Source organism: Electrona antarctica (assembly GCF_951216825.1).
Source record: "Electrona antarctica genome assembly, chromosome: 14".
In the NCBI taxonomy this organism is placed as follows: domain Eukaryota; kingdom Metazoa; phylum Chordata; class Actinopteri; order Myctophiformes; family Myctophidae; genus Electrona; species Electrona antarctica.
In genome coordinates, this window is record NC_136795.1 from 1,530,986 (window position 1) to 1,554,295 (window position 23,310).

At 46.4% G+C, this 23,310-nt stretch overlaps 1 protein-coding gene across 1 annotated transcript in view; it reads left to right on the forward strand.

The window, feature by feature from the left end:
- Window positions 1–22,217, forward strand: part of LOC306936276 (trinucleotide repeat-containing gene 6C protein-like) — a gene marked incomplete at both ends in the record, with an annotated part of 36,177 nt that extends 13,960 nt beyond the window's left edge. The window contains 13 exons of the mRNA XM_079519765.1: window positions 3,994–4,251; window positions 4,784–4,974; window positions 5,658–5,744; window positions 6,472–6,681; window positions 8,686–8,892; window positions 9,653–9,772; window positions 9,877–9,960; window positions 14,238–14,499; window positions 16,359–16,529; window positions 18,408–18,587; window positions 19,248–19,397; window positions 21,489–21,602; window positions 22,114–22,217. Coding sequence (XP_079375891.1) covers window positions 3,994–4,251; window positions 4,784–4,974; window positions 5,658–5,744; window positions 6,472–6,681; window positions 8,686–8,892; window positions 9,653–9,772; window positions 9,877–9,960; window positions 14,238–14,499; window positions 16,359–16,529; window positions 18,408–18,587; window positions 19,248–19,397; window positions 21,489–21,602; window positions 22,114–22,217 — 2,138 coding nt within the window. The remainder of the gene's footprint in view (window positions 1–3,993; window positions 4,252–4,783; window positions 4,975–5,657; window positions 5,745–6,471; window positions 6,682–8,685; window positions 8,893–9,652; window positions 9,773–9,876; window positions 9,961–14,237; window positions 14,500–16,358; window positions 16,530–18,407; window positions 18,588–19,247; window positions 19,398–21,488; window positions 21,603–22,113) is intronic.
- Between the last annotated feature and the right edge of the window lie 1,093 nt (window positions 22,218–23,310).

A 23,310-nucleotide genomic window follows, 5' to 3' on the forward strand; every position in this document is an offset into this window, starting at 1 on the left:
GGAATGTTGTTTACAAAGCACCACTGGCCTCGTGAAAATACCCCATCTGCACACAGGAGAGAGAGAGAGAGAGAGAGAGAGAGAGAGAGAGAGAGAGAGAGGGAGGGGGAGGGGGAGAGGGAGGGAGAGGGAGAGGGGGAGAGGGGGAGAGAGAGAGAGAGAGAGGCCATCTGTCAGCAGTTAAGACTAGAGAGAGAGGAGGGGGGGGGGGGGGGGGGGCACCATGCAGTGGTGGAAAAAGTGCTGAAATGTTTGACTTAAGTAAGAATATCAATACTGCGACATAGAACTACTCTGTTACGTATTAAGTACAAGTCCGGAGTTCAAAATGTACTTGAGTAAAAGTCAATAAGTATTGGCATCGAAATGCACTTCAAGATCTGCAAGCTCACAGTGTGTGGCGTCACGGCACATTGTGAGCTTGTAGATCGGCTATTTTCAAATGGCCAGTCAATTGTATATGGCTGAAGTGGTTATACTGTATATGTTGTAGTAATAATCAAAATCTACAAAGTAGTTTATATAAGTAAGATTGTTTTCAAATAAATGTAGTGGAGTAAAAGTATGATATGTGCCTCTGAGATGTAGTGGAAGCAAGTAAAAGTATACTGGCAATTGGAAATACTGTACTGGCAAGTACAAATACCTCAACATTGTACTTGTCCAAGTACAGTACTTAAGTAAATAGTTCCTTTCCACCCCTGGCAGGAAACACAGAGCAGGGTCACTCACGCCCCCTGCTGTCTCCCACCTGACACTGCACGGTGATGTCATATTTCAGGCATCCTTATCGAGTGGAAAGTGGATTCGTTAGTATTCAGGTACACATTAAAGCAATAACATGACGACCTAGTGGGTAACACATCAGCCAATGGAAAAGGGGCCATGAAGAGAGCATGTGGAATCTTTACTGGTGTGTAGGGATGTGCACAAACGGTCAACTATGGTAGTTTAAAAAGAAAATAATACATGGCCCCTACTAATCATTTACTAATTACTGGTCGTTTAAAAAAAATCACACCCGTGTGAACTGAGTGGTGTAAGGTCTTATATAGACTGATCAGCTGTGGTCTGACGTAATGTCTGACGTAATGAAATCACACCCGGGTGAACTGGGTGACCGTAGCAACCATGCTCATTTTTTCTGCACAGACAGACAGACAGACTAACAAAGCCAGTTGTAGGAGTGGTTTACACCACTCAAAAATGTTCAAGGGATAAATTTGTCTTGGACACATACCAAGCCAACATACCTAGTGCACAAAAGTAGCAGTACCTTAACCCTCTTGTGGCCAAGCCTAATTAACAGTGGATTGTGCCTTCTGCCAGCATTATTCATATGTTTAATTTGTCATTTTAATGCCAATAGAAAAATCCGCGATATACACACTATATCTCATTTTGACGGGGCAAGACTATAGTATTGGGACAATCAGTCCTGATGGTGGCGGTAACGTCACCATTGTGCCGATTCTGACCAAATAGAGCGAGTGAGCTATGACCACTTCCGGTTTGCGATCAAAATATCCGGTAGTATCTTTGCTACTGTGCAGCACTATCAGATGACCGGAATGCTAAGCTATCATCGTATTTTTCAGTCTGTTTCAGTCCGTTTAGATGTCAGTGAAATGAGTCCATTCACACAGAGCAGTCTACAAGTGCTGACCTCGCCCTGGGAGACGCAGAGAGGGAGCTAAACTGGGCCTGGCATCCTTGCAGGGCTTAATTTTATGTTTTGGTTTTTCACATTTAAAGTTTGCTTGTTGTTAAATGGTATCACAAATACTGGTGTTTGTTGCATGTCTCTGCTCGGGCCAGTATGAGCAACATGTCTCTGCTCGGCCAGTATGAGCAGAGACATGTTGCATGTCTCTGCTCGTGCCAGTATGAGCAGTGACATGTCTCTGCTCGTGCCAGTATGCTGCTCGTGCCAGTATGAGCAGTGACAAATACACCTTCTTGATTCTTATTTCAATTGACTTTTATATACTCCTTTCCTGATAAGGATTGGCCTTATACTGTGGATAAAAAATGCCCTCAGTTTAGTTGTGTAGTCGGTTACACAAACGTTTAGATGTCAGTGAAATGAGTCCATTCACACAGAGCAGTCTACTAGTGCTGACCTCTCCCTGGGAGCTAAACTGGGCCTGGCATCCTTGCAGGGCTTACAGACATGGAGCAGTGTCTCCCCCTCTGCCCCATGCCAAGAGGCACTGGGCTGGGCCTCCCTCTCTGACCCATGCCAAGAGGCACTGGGCTGGGCCAACTTTTAAACGGGTAATAGTAGCACCCTCTCTCTCTCTCGCTGTCCCCTGCCCAGCTGAGGCAAGCCCTGCCTGGCGTTTTCCCTCAGCTCCCCACAGAGCTGGCACTTTAAGCTCCAAAACAACAAACATAATACTTGATTTTTTTTTATTGGCTGGGTCTGTAACCAACAGAACACTTCCAGTGGAAGCTCAGAAACTCGTTTAACTTGCCTTCAAATTGCCGTCCCTGATTATTTGGGACATGTCTTTATATAGGCGACACATGTCACATAGATCTGTTATGTTGGTATTGAGCTTCTAATATTTTATGTGGTTAAAATCAGCAGGATAAAATGAATATGTATGCTATGTAGCATTTGAACCTCCACCGCAACACAAGGGGAAATAGTGCCACCTTAGTTATAAATAGATGGCAGTAGCTCGCCAACTCAGACGGCTCTGCAGGGAATATTTGATTTATTGTGTCTCCATGTGAAGTTTCAGGGCAGCGTTATAGTTATGAGTCAGTCAACAAGCATATCATTGTGTATAGTGTGATCAGTGATCAATGCAACCATATGTGACTAAATTTGACTGAGAGACTGCCATTGGATTTTTTGGAATTTTCATGTCCTATGAAAGCAGGGAATCATAGCTTCAAATGGACATATTGATTGTTCAGTTTGTCCCACCAGTTTTGGAGATATGGCTTATAGAGTAATGTCTTGCAGAAAACAACAAGTTGAGAAAACAGGCTTGAAAGGTTCACTTTTGTGGTCTCTAACATTACACCTAGCTACATGTTTGGGCATTTATTTCATATTTACATGCCGATTAAAGCTCTGACACTTATTTCAGACATGCTCTAGTATGTGAAGAGTCTGCCTGTGCTATCAACTCATTAAAAAAAAAAAAAAAGTTTTTCTCCTCTTGTGAAAAGCTGTAATGTGCGCGATGGCAGTCTCTCAGTCAAATCTGGTCACATATTAACACCCATCACACCTTCTCTTCACTCGCTAAGACTCGTACTGACCCCTTTCCATTCTGGTCAAACAGAGTCAGGGTGCTGCTTTTGTGCATGACATGTTGTCTCACTGGAAACACTCTGCTACACCATGCAGTGGGTCACAAAGTGTCCTTGAGTGGGTTCTAAATGGCCCTGTACGGGTCTGAGAGTGTACAGATGGAACCAAATGGACCCTTACAGGTCCATTTGGTTCACTCAGAGTTATGGGGGGTCCCTGAAATGTAAAAGGTTTGAGAACCACTGTGCACTAAATAGAACAGAGCCTTACTTAGTATCACCGGTAACACCTGTGAAGGAAGTATAGGAAGGTGGCCAGTGGCGTGCACAGATAGACACTAGGGGGTGCTAGAGCACCCCCTGCCCTTTTGGCAATGTGCCCTTTTGAAAAAAAAGGGAAAAAAAACTTTTTTTTTCTTTTTCTTTTTTCAAAAATAGCAGACCTACAAGCTCATAGCGCACCACTCGGTGGCGCGCTATGCTTGTAGATCTGCTATTTTTCAATAGCTAAAGCATAACATAATGCTAACACCAAAATGGATTAAGGCAACCGGCCGGTTCCACGCGCTGCACAAGGTGCCCTTTTTTAACTTGAGCACCTGCCCCTCTAAATGTCTGTGCACGCCACTGAAGGTGGCCCTAACGTAGGAAGAGTTATTATGAGCCCATCGGAGCCTCTCCATCACTGATAACGGCGGTTGTCGTTGTGGCGTCTCGTTCCAGGCTGGGGAGAGCTGTCCAGCGCCCATACCAAACCAGAGGGCTGGGGAGACCAGTCCAGCTCCCATACCAAACCAGAGGGGGGGTCGTGGGGCGAGCCCGCGCCCCCTCCGGTCAGCGCGGACAACGGGACGGCGGCCTGGGGCAAGTCCTCGACCGGGGGGAGCTGCGGAGGCTGGGGCGACAACGGGCCTGACTGTGGGGCGGGGGGCTACGGCAGGGGAAACCCCCCGCCCATGGGACCCGCGGCTTGTAAAAGTGGTGAGTAGCTGTAAGGAGAGTCCACACACGACACGGCGACGTAAAACGAAGGCTGTTCATCGACTAGGGCATATTCATCATACACTGACTAGACCAGGGGTTCTTAACCCGTCGGTTGCGACCCCTAGGGGGGGGAGGGGGGGGGGGGGGGGGGTCGACAAATTATTTTGGGGGGGTCCCCAAATTATTTTCTTTTTTCTTTTTTTTGCAACTGAATGGCTGGAAAATGGAAATGAAGACTTTACATAGTATACATAGTGCATGCATAAACTTATGCTTATATCTGGTTTCATGGTTTTTCATGATATATTCTCTCTAATATTAAGGTTATTTTTGCAGTCAGTTTGTATTGGGGGTGGGGAGGGGGGTTGCGGGGCGGGGGTGGCGAGACATGGCCAAATAATTTCTGGGGGTCCCCAGGAGAACCCCTGGAGGCCTATTCATACTCCAGCTCATATTTGGGGGGGTGGTGTCCATTTTGAAAAAAAAAAAACATTTGAGTGTTTTTTTTCCTTCTCCCACCACTGTCCAGCAGTAAAACCTATGCAAGAGGGCTGGGGAGGAGGAGGAGGAGGAGGAGGTGGAGGAGGAGGAGGAGGAGAGGAGCTCCAGTGGGACGCTGCAGACGACGGAGACATGTGGAGCAGCACCTCCTCCTCGCAGGAGAACAACAGCTCCTGCAACTCGTCCTGGAGCAACGCCAACAAGAAGCTCCCGCAGAAGGTGGGCATCGTCGTTGTTTGCTTTGGACACACACAAAAATGTGACGTGAGACAAAACGTCACTGTGCTCAGTTTCAACCCAAGAAGGTGTTCCATTTTTAGCGTATAGAGTACAGTGCAGCCTGAATCCCCCCAAAAAGCCTAATATCTCTCCTGGTCAAGGAGGGGTTCCCTCTCGCCTTATAGCGATAGATGTTTAGTTTCCCGTGCAGGAGACCCGGGTTCTTTCGAATCTAGGTAGATGGTAACTGGTGGATGTATATAGCGCCTTTATCCAAGGCGCTTTACTGCGCATTACATTCACCCATTCACACACACATTCACACACTGATGCCGGAGGAAACCATGCAAGGACACTTCGACACTAACTCTGGGGGAGCCCGGGTTCGAACTGGGAACCTTGCGGTTCCCATCCGGTAACTCTACCCCTGAGCCGCTGCCACTGCCGCCGTTTACAACATTATACGATTTCGCCGCTGGCTGTGTCTCCGGTAGACTCTGCCGGTCTTCAAATCATCGGCTTAGGAATGTGACAAAAACAAAAAAGGATAGTGAATTCATGGGGCGTGTAATTGATGGAAAATTAGTCATGTTTTGCGTGAACTACTCCTATTAAGCATGACCATGCACTCAGAGCTGATGTCCTCCTCCCCCTCCCCCTCCCCCTCCCCCTCCCCCTCACAGGTGAAGGTTCCAGGGAAGCAGCAGCAGCAGGAGGAAGCCTGGATGATGAACCGCCTCATCAAACAGCTGACTGACATGGGCTTCCCTGTGAGTCCATACACACACACACACACACACACACACACACACACACACACACACACACACACACACACACACACACACACACACACACACACACACACACACACATGGGCTTCCCTGTGAGTCCACACGCCTGACACACACACACAGCACTTCATGCATCCTTTTACATAATGTCACTGTTGTGCAGAAACCAACCTCTAATCTCCATGTTCAAACCTTTTGAGTTGTTCCGGTAAAATTAACGCCCTACTTGACCATACGTACTACAGCGTCACACAAAAAACATCAAAAGTAGCAGATCCACAAGCTGGAATCGTGGCACAAAGTGACACGTTTCAAGCTTGTAGTTTGAATTTGAACCTGCAAATAACCGTTTCCACCCGACAGAGTATGTTTACTGGCCACCCGTTCTAGATGAGGCACACACCATTTTTTTCTTTCTTCCCAAGCTCCTTTTTCATCGTACACAAACATTAAATTCCCATTGACAATGAATGGAGAATGTTACGTCATAGTGTCTGAGCAAATCGGCTTAGTGTCTATTTTCGTCCTACACAAACATTACATTAAATTTTACAAGACCGTTTTACGTCTGATGAATTGAAAAGGGTTGACCCTATTGTAAACAAGTGTAATGCTTGATGGTGTCGTCGACAGTTAACAATGTTTTTTGTATTGAGTTGTGCGTTTGAAATGTACCAATCAATCAATCAATGTGCGCCTCCAGAGGGACCCGGCGGAGGACGCGCTGAAGAGCAACAACATGAACCTGGACGCGGCCATGAGCTTCCTGCTGGAGAAGAAGAACACAGAGCGGGGGGGCATGCCCCCCCCGCACGACTACAGCAACAAGAGCATGGGCGGCTGCCCCCCACCGCGACCCCCCCTCCTCTCTAAAGACCCCAACGCCGACCCCCGCTCGCCCTTCATGGATAAGGTGATCACAACACGACACGTTTTCCTTTTGTCTTTTTTTTTAGGGGTGCTAGCCTCACCTATGTTCAGCTATTAGTGTAGACTTTCGTCGTACACAAACATTAAATTCCCATTGACAATGAATGGAGAATTTTACGTCATAGTGTCTGAGCAAATACGCATATTATCTATTTTATGTCATGATGATAATGTACGATGATAAGAGAGCCCCTCATTTCAAACAGGTGTGACTTTTGTCTTTTTGAGTTTTGAGCTTTTGTAATGCATCTATTCTCTGGTCCCTCAGATGCAGGGTGGAATGTTTTAATGCATCTATTCTCTGGTCCTCAGATGCAGGGTGGAATGTTTTAATGCATCTATTCTCTGGTCCCTCAGATGCAGGGTGGAATGTTTTAATGCATCTATTCTCTGGTCCCTCAGATGCAGGGTGGAATGTTTTAATGCATCTATTCTCTGGTCCTCTAAGATGCAGGGTGGAATGTTTTAATGCATCTATTCTCTGGTCCTCTCAGATGCAGGGTGGAATGTTTTAATGCATCTATTCTCTGGTCCTCAGATGCAGGGTGGAATGTTTTAATGCATCTATTCTCTGGTCCGTCAGATGCAGGGTGGAATGTTTTAATGCATCTATTCTCTGGTCCTCTCAGATGCAGGGTGGAATGTTTTAATGCATCTTTTCTCTGGTCCCTCAGATGCAGGGTGGAATGTTTGAATGCATCTATTCTCTGGTCCCTCAGATGCAGGGTGGAATGTTTTAATGCATCTATTCTCTGGTCCTCTCAGATGCAGGGTGGAATGTTTTAATGCATCTATTCTCTGGTCCTCTCAGATGCAGGGTGGAATGTTGTAATGCATCTATTCTCTGGTCCTCTCAGATGCAGGGTGGAATGTTGTAATGCATCTATTCTCTGGTCCTCAGATGCAGGGTGGAATGTTTTAATGCATCTATTCTCTGGTCCTCTCAGATGCAGGGTGGAATGTTGTAATGCATCTATTCTCTGGTCCTCTCAGATGCAGGGTGGAATGTTTTAATGCATCTATTCGCTGGTCCTCTCAGATGCAGGGTGGAATGTTTTAATGCATCTATTCTCTGGTCCTCAGATGCAGGGTGGAATGTTTTAATGCATCTATTCTCTGGTCCCTCAGATGCAGGGTGGAATGTTTTAATGCATCTATTCTCTGGTCCCTCAGATGCAGGGTGGAATGTTTTAATGCATCTATTCTCTGGTCCCTCAGATGCAGGGTGGAATGTTTTAATGCATCTATTCTCTGGTCCTCTCAGATGCAGGGTGGAATGTTTTAATGCATCTATTCTCTGGTCCCTCAGATGCAGGGTGGAATGTTTTAATGCATCTATTCTCTGGTCCCTCAGATGCAGGGTGGAATGTTTTAATGCATCTATTCTCTGGTCCCTCAGATGCAGGGTGGAATGTTTTAATGCATCTATTCTCTGGTCCTCTCAGATGCAGGGTGGAATGTTTTAATGCATCTATTCTCTGGTCCCTCAGATGCAGGGTGGAATGTTTTAATGCATCTATGCTCTGGTCCTCTCAGATGCAGGGTGGAATGTTTTAATGCATCTATTCTCTGGTCCTCTCAGATGCAGGGTGGAATGTTTTAATGCATCTTTTCTCTGGTCCTCTCAGATGCAGGGTGGAATGTTTTAATGCATCTATTCTCTGGTCCCTCAGATGCAGGGTGGAATGTTTTAATGCATCTATTCTCTGGTCCCTCAGATGCAGGGTGGAATGTTTTAATGCATCTATTCTCTGGTCCCTCAGATGCAGGGTGGAATGTTTTAATGCATCTATTCTCTGGTCTTCAGATGCAGGGTGGAATGTTTTAATGCATCTATTCTCTGGTCCTCTCAGATGCAGGGTGGAATGTTTTAATGCATCTATTCTCTGGTCCTCAGATGCAGGGTGGAATGTTTTAATGCATCTATTCTCTGGTCCTCTCAGATGCAGGGTGGAATGTTTTAATGCATCTATTCTCTGGTCCTCAGATGCAGGGTGGAATGTTTGGCAGCAGCAGCAGTGCAGCAGCAGCAGCAGCACAGGTCCGTCTCGCCATGCAGCATCAGCACGCTGCGCCTCCTCCTCAGCCACCAGTGCCACCTCCTCACGGCTCCTCCTCCTCCTCCTCCTCCTCCTCCTCTCAGCCTAACCTACGCACCGCCTCCTCGCAAGTGCCTCAGTTTCTCTCCCCTCAGGTAAACATTCATTCATTCAAGTTTTATTTATTCTTACACTGAGTAATCAAACTCATTTTCAGTGTCATCGAGTAATACAATCACATAGAAAAACATCACAATACATCAGAATATCAGGAAATATAAACAAAATGTATACATGTGAAATTACATAGGTTTACAAATAAAAAGCTAAAACAAATTTCAAAATGATCTGAAAACAGTTACACATTGTGGGTGTCTGTGTGCTCACCAAGGTTTTAAAACGATGCAAGGGTACCAACTTTTAATGTCTTTTGTAGGTCGTTCCATGTATTAGGGCCACAGAAGCTAAAGGGAGATTTACCTAGTTCAGAGTTAACTTTTGGTACCTTGAATTTGGGGAAATTACTTGACCGGGTGTGGTCAGAAGGCCTGGGGTTAGCCGACCACTCCTTACCCTGTTAAGAGTTTACAGAAACAGTACAAACACTTGATTGGCCTCCCGCTACAGTCCTTTGAGCATCTCTTACTCATTGGGACTGACCATCCTCACCTCGTCACGCCTGCCGCAGTCAAAACCAGACTGGGCTGGACTCTGGTCAGAGTCCCATTTCAGGAAAGATGAGATGTATTTAGGACAATCTCCAAGCATAGCTTTATACAAGAACAGGTGCCAATGCTGTTCTCGTCTCTCTCTGTCAGGGAAACACGCATGCACGCCCGCACACACGCAAACAAATGGAATGCAGATATAGGTGTCAGTAGTTTGGCAAACCTTTTTTGTCTCTGTGTGATGCAGGTTCAAGCACAGCTCTTACAGTTTGCAGCAAAAAACATTGGTCTGAATCCTGCACTTTTAACCTCACCAATTAACCCTCAACACATGACCCTCCTAAACCAACTGTACCAGCTGCAACTGGTGAGTTCTGTCAGTGTCTGTTAAATCGACCGCTTAGCGTCGAGGCCTGTGTTGAATCCAGCGCGTTTAAATGGGCTTCCTAACGCATGTGTTTGTCTTGGCAGGCCTACCAGCGTTTACAGATTCAGCAGCAGATGTTGCAGGCGCAGCGCAACGTCTCTGGCCCCATTCGGCAACAAGAGCAGCAAGTGAGTGTCCCTCGAGACGCGTCTTCCTCTGTCCCTCGAGACGCGTCTTCCTCTGTCCCTCGAGACGCGTCTTCCTCTGTCCCTCGAGACGCGTCTTCCTCTGTCCCTCGAGACGCGTCTTCCTCTGTCCCTCGAGACGTGTCTTCCTCTGAGTGTCCCTCGAGACGCGTCTTCCTCTGTCCCTCGAGACGCGTCTTCCTCTCGCAGGAAATGGCACCAGATCTGCAAGCCACGAGTGATCTACATCAGGGGTTCTCAACCCGTGGGTCGCGACCCCTCGGGGGGTCGCCAAATTATTTTAGGGGGTCCCCAAATTATTTTCCAAAAAAAAACAAAAAAAATGATTTTTTTTTTAAAATTTTAATTTCACGATTTTTCAAAAATAGCAAACCTACAAGCTCGTAGCGCGCCACTCGGTGGCGCGCTATGAGCTTGTAGATCTGCTATTTTTCAATAGCTAAATTATAACAATGCTTAAAACACCAAAAGGGGTTCCCGCCCAAAATGGTTTAAGGTTATTGTAGCAGTCAATTTATATTGGGGGTCGGGAGGGGGCGGGGCGGGGGTCCCGAGACGTTGCCAAAGCATTTCCGGGGGTCCCCGGCCAAAAACTTTGAGAACCCCTGATCTACATTACGAGCTCACAACACACACACTTCCGACACGTTGTATATCTGCTATTTCCAGCACGGCGCCACCGCTGTACGGAAAAAGTCTAAAAAGGTCACCCATACGATAATGTGAGCGTCCTCGGCACACCGACAAACTATAACGTCCTGTAAACACAGTGGCACCGAGGACATGCTGCACAACGTCCTGTAAACACAGTGGCACCGAGGACATGCTGCACAACGTCCTGTAAACACAGTGGCACCGAGGACATGCTGCACAACGTCCTGTAAACACAGTGGCACCGAGGACATGCTGCACAACGTCCTGTAAACACAGTGGCACCGAGGACATGCTGCACAACGTCCTGTAAACACAGTGGCACCGAGGACATGCTGCACAACGTCCTGTAAACACAGTGGCACCGAGGACATGCTGCACAACGTCCTGTAAACACAGTGGCACCGAGGACATGCTGCACAACGTCCTGTAAACACAGTGGCACCGAGGACATGCTGCACAACGTCCTGTAAACACAGTGGCACCGAGGACATGCTGCACAACGTCCTGTAAACACAGTGGCACCGAGAACATGCTGCACAACGTCCTGTAAACACAGTGGCACCGAGGACATGCTGCACAACGTCCTGTAAACACAGTGGCACCGAGGACATGCTGCACAACGTCCTGTAAACACAGTGGCACCGAGGACATGCTGCACAACGTCCTGTAAACACAGTGGCACCGAGGACATGCTGCACAACGTCCTGTAAACACAGTGGCACCGAGGACATGCTGCACAACGTCCTGTAAACACAGTGGCACCGAGGACATGCTGCACAGTCTAACCAGACGTCCTGTAAACACAGTGGCACCGAGGACATGCTGCACAGTCTAACGTCCTGTAAACACAGTGGCACCGAGGACATGCTGCACAGTCTAAACACAGTCTAAACACAGTCTAACCAGACAGTGGCACCGAGGACATGCTGCACAGTCTAACCAAACTATAACGTCCTGTAAACACAGTGGCACCGAGGACATGCTGCACAGTCTAACCAAACTATAACGTCCTGTAAACACAGTGGCACCGAGGACATGCTGCACAGTCTAAACACAGTCTAAACACAGTGGCACCGAGAGGACATGCTGCACAGTCTAACCAAACTATAACGTCCTGTAAACACAGTGGCACCGAGGACATGTTGCACAGTCTAACCAGACAGTGGCACCGAGGACATGTTGCACAGTCTAACCAGACAGTGGCACCGAGGACATGCTGCACAGTCTAACCAGACGTCCTGTAAACACAGTGGCACCGAGGACATGTTGCACAGTCTAACCAGACAGTGGCACCGAGGACATGCTGCACAGTCTAACTATAACGTCCTGTAAACACAGTGGCACCGAGAGGACATGCTGCACAGTCTAAACACAGTCTAAACACAGTGGCACCGAGGACATGCTGCACAGTCTAAACACAGTCTAAACACAGTGGCACCGAGGACATGCTGCACAGTCTAAACACAGTCTAAACACAGTGGCACCGAGGACATGCTGCACAGTCTAAACACAGTCTAAACACAGTGGCACCGAGGACATGCTGCACAGTCTAAACACAGTCTAAACACAGTGGCACCGAGGACATGCTGCACAGTCTAAACACAGTCTAAACACAGTGGCACCGAGGACATGCTGCACAGTCTAAACACAGTGGCACCGAGGACATGCTGCACAGTCTAAACACAGTCTAAACACAGTGGCACCGAGGACATGCTGCACAGTCTAAACACAGTCTAAACACAGTATAAACACAGTGGCACCGAGGACATGCTCCACAGTCTAAACACAGTCTAAACACAGTGGCACCGAGGACATGCTGCACAGTCTAAACACAGTCTAAACACAGTGGCACCGAGGACATGCTGCACAGTCTAAACACAGTCTAAACACAGTGGCACCGAGGACATGCTGCACAGTCTAAACACAGTCTAAACACAGTGGCACCGAGGACATGCTGCACAGTCTAACCAGACAGTGGCACCGAGGACATGCTGCACAGTCTAACCAGACGTCCTGTAAACACAGTGGCACCGAGGACATGCTGCACAGTCTAACCAGACGTCCTGTAAACACAGTGGCACCGAGGACATGCTGCACAGTCTAACCAGACGTCCTGTAAACACAGTGGCACCGAGGACATGCTGCACAGTCTAAACTATAACGTCCTGTAAACACAGTGGCACCGAGGACATGCTGCACAGTCTAACCAGACAGTGGCCTTCTGGTAAACACAGTGGCACCGAGGACATGCTGCACAGTCTAACCAGACAGTGGCACCGAGGACATGCTGCACAGTCTAACCAGACAGTGGCCTTCTGGTTAGAGTTACCGCCCTGAAACTGGGAGGTCGTGGTTCGATCCCCGGCCGGGTCATACCAAAGACTGTAAAAATGGGACCCAATGCCTCCCTGCTTGGCACTCAGCATGGATTGGGGGGGTCAAAACGATAATGCTGTCGCCTCACAGCTAGAAGGTCCTGGGTTTGATTCCTGCGGGGGCGTGTTCTCGCCGCCGTGTCAACAGCGCCCATACCCTATAGGTGGGGTTGCCTGATGGACGGGAAGGGAACTGCTGGGAATAGCGTGTTCCTTCCTCGTGCTACGTCCTACCGGGGAAAGTCTCGGGAAACTCTCCCCCCCCCCCCCTGTCAGGTGATGCTCACTCCTCAGGCATTGAAGGAAGCTTGAGCCCAGTTCGGAGCTCTCCCCAGGTTGGCAGAGAGAGAGACAGTAGCACCCAGGTTTACAACTTAGGCATTGGCATCGGGTGAAAACATGGGTTAAAAATAAAAGGAACCAAACACGGAGGCAGAGAGTACGAGACAGAGAAAGAGAGAGGGGTCTCAACCTGTGGGCCGGGGTCCCCAGATGACCGAAAAACCCCAAAAAGAAAGACCATTACTCTGCTAAGCGTAATCAACACATTTTACTTTAAGAACTGATCGAACATTGGCCAAGTTGTCAAATCAGGAGTCAGAATGTTGATCTACAAGCTCAGCTATTTTCAGCTATTTTCACAATATGGGCTCGGATTGCATACATTCATAAGCAGTACGTTCAGCACACTCCGACTGAAGATAAAACCAGAAGGCCTTTTATTAGGTGCTAGTATACAAGACAACGACTAACGTGGTCTTCATCAGAGTCACTGAAAACCTTCAGGTAAAGAGAAGTCCAGCATACATTCATTCATTCAAGTTTTGTTTATTCTCTAAATTAAAGTTGTAAAGTAAAGAGTAATTAAACTCATTTTCAGTGTCATCAAGTAATACAATATCGTATAGCCTAGAAAAAAAACATCATGATATATCAGAAGATCAGGAAAAAAATAGATATACATGTGAATTGCATAGGTTTACAAATAAAAAGCTAAGACAAATTTCAAAACAAAATTTACATATTGTGGGGATCCGTAAGCTCACCAAGGTTTTATAAAACGACTCAAGGGTACCAATGTGGTCAATTTGAATGTTGTTTGAAGTTCATTCCATGTATTAGGGCCACATAAGCTAAAAGCAGATCTACCAAGTTCAAGTACATAACTTGGGTAGAAGGGTTGGCCTGTGCCCCTTTTTTAAACTCAACACCGCCCTCGTGTGGCCGCAGGTTGCACGTACAATCAACAACATGCAGCAGCAGATCCAGCAGCACCAGCGGCAGCTGGCCCAGGCTCTACTGATGAAGCAGCAGCAGCCTCCTGGGCCACCGGGATCCCACGCTGCAGGCCTGCACCCCAGCCAGGCCAAATCAGGCCTGGACTCCTTCCCAGGACACCCCCAGGCCCCGGGGGGAGGAGGAGGCCTCTCCGACCTCCACACCAAAGAGCAGCAGTCGTCTCCCAGCGCGTACAGCCCCTACTCCAATCTCTGTGAGTATACTGTATGGCACGTGGCCTTAAATCAACTTTTAGTAAGGGCATTTTATCAGGTATTTGACCAATCTGGGAACTAAATCGTTACCAAGAAATTTCTTCACCAATGTGTTTCTAAAGGTGTCTAATAACATGTACTAAAAGTTTGAAATTCAACTCCCGTGGGAAAGTTGAGTTATTAGCATAATATGTGACCATACCCATAACATCCTACTGTATATAAGGCAAAAAAGTCAAAATGTCATCATTCTTTAAGTAGCATGTGACATATGAAACTAGGGGGTTTTCATGATTCTGAATCCATTCCAAGCATTAGTTTTGCACAAAAAACACTCCTTGGGCTAAATTAGGCCATATCCACTTGACTAAATGTGCTGACCTCATCACGTTTGTGAGGCCGTTTTCCCCCCAAGGAGGGTTTTTTTGTGCAAAACGAATGCTTGGAATGGATTCAGAATCATGAAAACCCCCTAGTTTCATATGTCACATGCTACTTAAAGAATGATGACATTTTGACTTTTTTGCCTTATATACAGTAGGATGTTATGGGTATGGTAATTTATGCTAATAACTCAATTTTCCCACGGGAGTTGAATTTCAAACTTTTAGTACATGTTATTAGACACCTTTAGAAACACATTGGTGAAGACATTTCTTGGTAACGATTTAGTTCCCAGATTTTCATAGATTTCTCTTACTATTTATACTTTAACCCGTTTAGACATGAGGACGATTATACAAATGTCTTCTAAATCCTGACCGTTTTATGAAAAACCTATGTTTCTATTTCAGTCGTTCTCTCTAACTATTTCAGGTCAAGGACCGCCAGAATTATATGTAATTGGCCCTGGACCCCAATCGCAATATATGTGGTTCCAGGGACCTCCCAGAAGCAAAGATTTGAGTTAAACGTTTGCTCTGAAAGAAAATATAGTCAAATATTTGCATTTTAACGATTTTTCAAAAAAAGCAGATCTACAAGCTCGAGCTTGTAGATCTGCTATTTTTCAATAACTAAAGTATAACATAATGATTGCTTAAAACACCAAAAGGGGTTCCCGACCAGAATGGGTTAAATAAACTTACTTTAATGTTTAAAAAGGTTATTTTAAAGCCCCCTTTTTCAGGTGGGATTAATGTCACCCAAAAAATGAGAGAGAAATGTATGAGCTTTCAGCTTGCAATGTTATCTGCTGCTAATTGTTGAGTTTCATCACCAATTTTGTTTTAAGCATTATGTTATGCTTTAGCTATTGAAAAATACAAGATCACGAGCTACAAGCTACGAGCGTGTAGGTCTGCTATTTTTGAAAAATCGTGAAAATGTGGCGCAAATCTTTGAATAAATATTCTTTCAGAGCAAACGTTTTTAACTCAAATCTTTGCTTCTGGGGGGGGGGGGGTCCCTGGAACAACATATTTTGAGATGGGGGTCGGCGGCCAAATCCAGATATTTTTGGGGGTCCTTTACATGAAAAGGGTTGAGCACCACTGACATAGAAACAGAGGTTTATCAGGAAACTCTGTAGGATTTAGAAGACATTTGTAGAATTGTCCTCAGGTCAAAATGGGTTAATAAAATGCTAACGTTCACTTTAACCCATTTTTGGTGTTAGCATTATGTTATGCTTTAGCTATTGAAAAATAGCAGATCTACAAGCTCATAGCGCGCCACTCGGTGGCGCGCTATGAGCTTGTAGATCTGCTATTTTTGAAAAATCGAAGAACTGTCAGGATGTAGAAGACATTTTTTGAATCTGATCTCAGGTCAAAATGGGTTAAGCTGTAGTAACATAACCTGTATCTTGTGCTGCGGAAACAAAAGCCCCTGACATAACGTCTCTCTGCTCTCTCAGCCGGGCTGAACCCCAACATGAATGTAACCTGTATGGAGGGTCTGTCCATGAAGGAGCCCCCCCACGCCCAGCCCCCCCAGTCCCGTCTGTCCCAGTGGACACACCCCAATGCCATGGACAGCCTGCCTGGAAGCCCCTCCCCCCTGGAGGCCAGCCTACAGAACAAGCACGGTAAGCCCCTCCCTCTCTGGAGTCCAACCTACAGAACTACAGAACGCACTTCCCATTGCAATCAGAACTGCAGACTCACTCCCAATCAGAACTGCAGACTCACTCCCAATCAGAACTGCAGACTCACTCCAATCAGAACTGCAGACTCACTCCCAATCAGAACTGCAGACTCACTCCCAATCAGAACTGCAGACTCACTCCAATCAGAACTGCAGACTCACTCCCAATCAGAACTGCAGACTCACTCCCAATCAGAACTGCAGACTGACTCCAATCAGAACTGCAGACTCACTCCCAATCAGAACTGCAGACTCACTCCCAATCAGAACTGCAGACTCACTCCAATCAGAACTGCAGACTCACTCCCAATCAGAACTGCAGACTCACTCCCAATCAGAACTGCAGACTCACTCCCAATCAGAACTGCAGACTCACTCCCAATCAGAACTACAGACTCACTCCCAATCAGAACTGCAGACTCACTCCCAATCAGAACTACAGCCTCACTCCCAATCAGAACTGCAGACTCACTCCCAATCAGAACTGCAGACTCACTCCCAATCAGAACTACAGCCTCACTCCCAATCAGAACTGCAGACTCACTCCCAATCAGAACTGCAGCCTCACTCCCAATCAGAACTGCAGACTCACTCCCAATCAGAACTGCAGACTCACTCCCAATCAGAACTGCAGACTCACTCCCAATCAGAACTGCAGCCTCACTCCCAATCAGAACTGCAGACTCACTCCCAATCAGAACTGCAGACTCACTCCCAATCAGAACTGCAGACTCACTCCCAATCAGAACTGCAGACTCACTCCCAATCAGAACTGCAGACTCACTCCCAATCAGAACTGCAGACTCACTCCCAATCAGAACTGCAGACTCACTCCCAATCAGAACTGCAGACTCACTCCCAATCAGAACTGCAGACTCACTCCCAATCAGAACTGCAGACTCACTCCCAATCAGAACTGCAGACTCACTCCCAATCAGAACTGCAGACTCACTCCCAATCAGAACTGCAGACTCACTCCCAATCAGAACTGCAGACTCACTCCCAATCAGAACTGCAGACTCACTCCCAATCAGAACTGCAGACTCACTCCCAATCTTACGCCGTAGTCTGAAAACCCACCTCTTCAGACGCCATCTTAGCCCGCAGCACTTGCCATAGCACTTAATTGCCCTAGCCTCGGTGGCGCAGTCGGTAGTCCTGTCGCCTCACAGCTAGAAGGTCCTGGGTTTGATTCACATCCCCATACCCACTTAGACACACACAACACCCCTATCTCATGGTTCCCAACAGAATATTCTCGGTATCCGGACGCAGGTCATTCCACTACAAAGCTCCATCTGACTGGAACAACCTTCCACTTTCACTCAGATCAACTACCTCTCTAGGCCGCTTCAGGACTTCCCTATATTCACATCTCCAAACAACCTGTTCATGCTTCTAATACTACTTACTCACATGTTTACTTCTTACTGGTTATTATAGTACTGTTTTTCTCTATTTCCATATATAAACGAGTTGGGGGTCAGGGGTGGGGTGGGAGAAGGGGAGCAAGCTAACTGTACCTGTATGTGTATGTCCTGTGTGTTTTACTGTATGTCATGTTGTGTCTTTAGTACTGTGTACTTGCACTGCTGTATTGTTTGTATTTTGTATGTATAGGACCCCCTCTAAAACGAGATGCGACATCTCAAGGGGCCATCCTCTCAATAAAGTTCAAAGTTCAAAGTTCCTGCTGGAAAATCCTCAAACAGTTCTTGAACCAAAGTTCTTTAGGTGGAAAAGAGGCTCCCAAAATCTGTAGATGTTGAATTCAACTATATGTTTTGTTGTTGTTGTTGTGTCCTCTTCTCTTCTATAGGTGCCAACTTGGGGCCCCCGGGCAAGCCCCCACAGATGGAGGACGGGTACGGCCCCTACAGCATGATGTCCAGCTCGGAGGCCCCCAGCAGCCCCCTGCTGGGCCCCGACAGCTGGGGGCCCCAGGTCAAGAACAACAATGACAAGATGGCCAACGGGACCAACATCAACTGGCCACCAGGTCAGCCTCTGATTGACCTGTGAATGATCCCAGGCTCGCGCTCTCTCACGATCACATAGCAAGCCTGGGCAGCGTTGAAGTGCTGAGTGGATACAATTAGAGATGCAACCTTGATTGAATCGATTCTATAACAATAATCATTAATTTTCGTAAATGAATGCCCCTACTTGTAACCACCTAAAACATGAACCTTTAATAAAATTAAATAAAAGTTGTCCAGCAGATCTAAATGCTCGAAACGCGTTTTGAGCTTGTAGATCTGCTGTTTATTATTTTTCGTATTTAAAATGTTTGAATAGTGACAGTTGACATGATGTTTCCACCAGACAGAGACGATTTTGTATCATATCTTGTTCTCTGATTTGTCATTCACAAAACAGTGATAATGGTAATTATAATTAAATGGTCTTGTCATAGTTGACAAAAAAAAACACATTTATGTTGGAAGGCCTATTGTGAAGAATATACCACTGAAAGACTATATAAATATAACGTGGAGTCTATCCAAAAATAGCCGATCTACAAGCTTACAGATGGACGACCAATCTAACCCAGTCTGTCCTGCTGACATTGTCTCATAGAGTTCTGTCTGTCCTGCTGTCATTGTCTCGTAGAGTTCTGTCCTAATCTAACCCAGTTCGTCCTGTCATTGTCTCGTAGAGTTCTGTCCGGGCGTGCCCTGGAAGGGCCTCCAGAGCATCGACCCGGAGACGGACCCCAACGCCACCCCCGGCAGCGTTCCCAGCGGTCCCACCATCAACACCAACATCCAGGACGTCAACCGCTATCTGATGCGCGACCGCAGCGCAGGTGAGGTCGACCCCCGTCAGAGGAAATGTCATTTTAATAGATATAAACTGTAATCATGAACACATTTAGCCGACAGGTTTGTTAGGCCAATGTTGTACGGCTTTGATTGTATTATTGTGTCGGAACAGCCAAAGCCGTTACTTTTCAGGATTCCTGAAGAAGGTCAGTAGACCGAAAGCTTGCAAATTAATTAATCCTTTGATTGTGCAAAGATTTGAGTGTGCAAGCCTCCCTTTTTTTTGTCTTCATTATACTTTCCTGACTCCAGCACCTCACTTAGGTTTTCAGCAGATGAGTCTGTTTTTTTTTTTACATTTTTGTCAGGATTCGAATTCACAAACGGCAAAAGTAGCAGCTCGACAAGCTCAAAATGTGCCGATTCGCGGCACGCTTGGAGCTTGTTGGTCTGCTACGGCCTGCTACTGTTGATGCTTTTGTGATACAGTATTGTCACGTGTAGGTGAGGTAAGGACCCAAACGCAGGACAGCCAGGCATGGTAGTGTTTAAAACCATGAATTGGTGTTTTAATACAGAAGACAGGTGAACATGAACAACTTAAAACAGACTGAAACAGGTGACAGGATACAATGACTCAACAAGGACTGACTGGGGGACAAGACTGATATACACAGGAGGGTTGATTACAAAATGAGACACAGCTGGAGCAAACAAACATAGAACCATGAAAACTAGACCAGGGAACAATATATAGAAATACAAGACCTAGACTGTACAATGAATGACAAAAGTCTGTGACTGTGACAAGTATGAATCGGGCTCAACACAGACGCTACCCTTCCTATTTCTGTGTTGCTGTCATTCCACCTGCTAAACTGCTTCTCTGATCATTGTGTCACATGTTTGATGCTCAGCTGTCTCTTTTGTTGGATTCTTTCTGGACGTTTGTTTGTCATCACTCGTATTGCTGCTCTTATCTTATCTCTTTTCCTTTTATGTTCCTTACACACCGGAAGCGAGACGGAAACACAATCAAATCGTCGTAATATTTCACTTTGACTATGGTGGTGCGTCGTGGAGTCCTAGTTCAGAAACTGAGTACTTCATTAATCTAGAGTAAAATTATTGTTACACATCTGCATTAACTAATTTACAAGAAGTCTACAGTCTATAAGATTCTTTAGTTTTGTGTCTGAGAGGCTGAATGTCATCAAATGGTGGTCCGCCTCTCAAATTCCGAATAAATAATGGCCATCGATATGAAAAGGGTTGAAAACCACTGGACTAGATGCCAACAGAGCCTCATTCATATGGGGTCATTCATATGGGTCATTCATATGGGTCACTGGACTAGAGGACAACAGAGCCTCATTCATATGGGTCATTCATATGGGTCATTCATATGGGTCACTGGACTAGATGACAGCAGAGCCTCATTCATATGGGTCATTCATATGGGTCACTGGACTAGATGACAACAGAGCCTCATTCATATGGGTCATTCATATGGGTCATTCATATGGGTCATTCATATGGGTCACTGGACTAGATGACAACAGAGCCTCATTCATATGGGTCATTCATATGGGTCACTGGACTAGATGACAACAGAGCCTCATTCATATGGGTCATTAATATGGGTCACTGGACTAGATGACAACAGAGCCTCATTCATATGGGTCATTCATATGGGTCACTCGACTAGATGACAACAGAGCCTCATTCATATGGGTCATTAATATGGGTCACTGGACTAGATGACAACAGAGCCTCATTCATATGGGTCATTCATATGGGTCACTGGACTAGATGACAACAGAGCCTCATTCATATGGGTCACTGGACTAGATGACAACAGAGCCTCCTACTCCTGATGATTTCTCACTGAGAAATCATCCTTGTTTAAAAAAAAAGTCTTGTTATCGTTACGCAATATTTGTGTTGTGTGTGAATGACGCAAACAAGGACGTTTAAATGAACTCAAATTAAATCTTGCAATAAATTCTTCCGGTGTATAAGGAACCTTTTCCACTCTGTTTTGCTTTACACACTCTTTGTTTTTTATTTCTTTCCTCCTTTCTTTTTTTCTCCTTTTATTTTTGTCTGTGTCTGCGTGCCCGCCATGGCCTCAGGCTCCTCCCCCTCATCATCGTCACAGAACGAGGCACTGCCTCCTGACTCTGATTGGCCAGTCAGTGCCTACTCTAGCTCGTTCAGTCTGTCGTCCCCGGAGACAGACGATGCAGGTACACAGTGTGACCCCTTCTCCCCCCCCCACCCCCTTCTCCCTGGTTCCTCCCCTCAGGGACATGCACACATAGACATCAAAGGGGGCTTCAGCCCCTGCCCTTTTTCCCCGTCTGTAAAACAACTGCCCTCCCCAGACCATATATGCAACATTTACTATGGTTGAAGAAATGCAAATGCCTCTCCTTTCCATGCCATGCCGTTAAGGCAGCATTCGGGAGAATTGCTTTTTTTCCGAACTCTCCTGAACTTGAACGCAGCATTTTGCGCTGAACAAATGTGTTTAGAAATCCATGTCGTTACACACTGCATCTCCACTAGCGAAAGAGTGCTGGGTTGCACCCCGAAAATAGCTGATCTACAAGCTCACAACGCGTCGCAGCGCGACGCGTTGTGAGCTTGTAGATCTGCTATTTTCACTATTTTTGTCCAAAAGTGCCCTCTTACGGGATGTCAGCCCCTGCCTCTCTAACCCTCTCTGCACGTCCCTGCCTCCCCTCATTTAAACAGGGGTGTTGTCCTCTCTCAGTTCCCAGTCTGCCCCCTACAGGCCCATTCGGGAGAGGCCAGAGGAGTCGTTTGAGGTCCGAGGGGCATACATGGCTCACATTTAACCACACACGTTCACTTATGATACCATGCGGTGCTCAAAGTCACTCTTTTAGCCCGTAAAGCACAAACAAAGACAATTTAGGACCTATACTGTCTATGCCTTAGGTTATAGATTTTATTTTATTTTTTATTTAAACTATTTGTGTTATTGCCAGTTCACATGCATGAACATTAGTGACATTGCACTAGTTATAATAATATTTTGAAACCAAAACTAATTCATTGCAACACAGCTAGACAAAAAAGAGAGACAACTAAAAATAGTCAACCATTATGCCAATCATCACACAAATAAATAATAGTACAAGTTAAACATTAGAGAATGAAGTGAACTGTGTAGCTAAAAACAAATATATTTTACAAGTTGTGGACCCTCTTTGATTTGTATTTTTTTCCTGAAATGACGCCTATGGCACAGGCCCCAAGCCCACCCAAATCCATCCCAGTCTTTGCATATGGTGATGTGCAGCACTTCTGTTGGTGTGTCCCTGACCATTGGCCTCTCATATGATACGTGTATATAAACGTATACATTGTGAACAGACGTGCGTGTATCTCCTCTTGTCCTGGTGTGAGCCTCCAGTGTGACGTAGATCAGACGTGCGTGTATCTCCTCTTGTCCTGGTGTGAGCCTCCAGTGTGACGTAGATCAGACGTGCGTGTATCTCCTCTTGTCCTGGTGTGAGCCTCCTGTGTGACGTAGATCAGACGTGCGTGTATCTCCTCTTGTCCTGGTGTGAGCCTCCAGTGTGACGTAGATCAGACGTGCGTGTATCTCCTCTTGTCCTGGTGTGAGCCTCCTGTGTGACGTAGATCAGACGTGCGTGTATCTCCTCTTGTCCTGGTGTGAGCCTCCTGTGTGACGTAGATCAGACGTGCGTGTATCTCCTCTTGTCCTGGTGTGAGCCTCCCGTGTGACGTAGATCAGACGTGCGTGTATCTCCTCTTGTCCTGGTGTGAGCCTCCAGTGTGACGTAGATCAGACGTGCGTGTATCTCCTCTTGTCCTGGTGTGAGCCTCCTGTGTGACGTAGATCAGACGTGCGTGTATCTCCTCTTGTCCTGGTGTGAGCCTCCAGTGTGACGTAGATCAGAC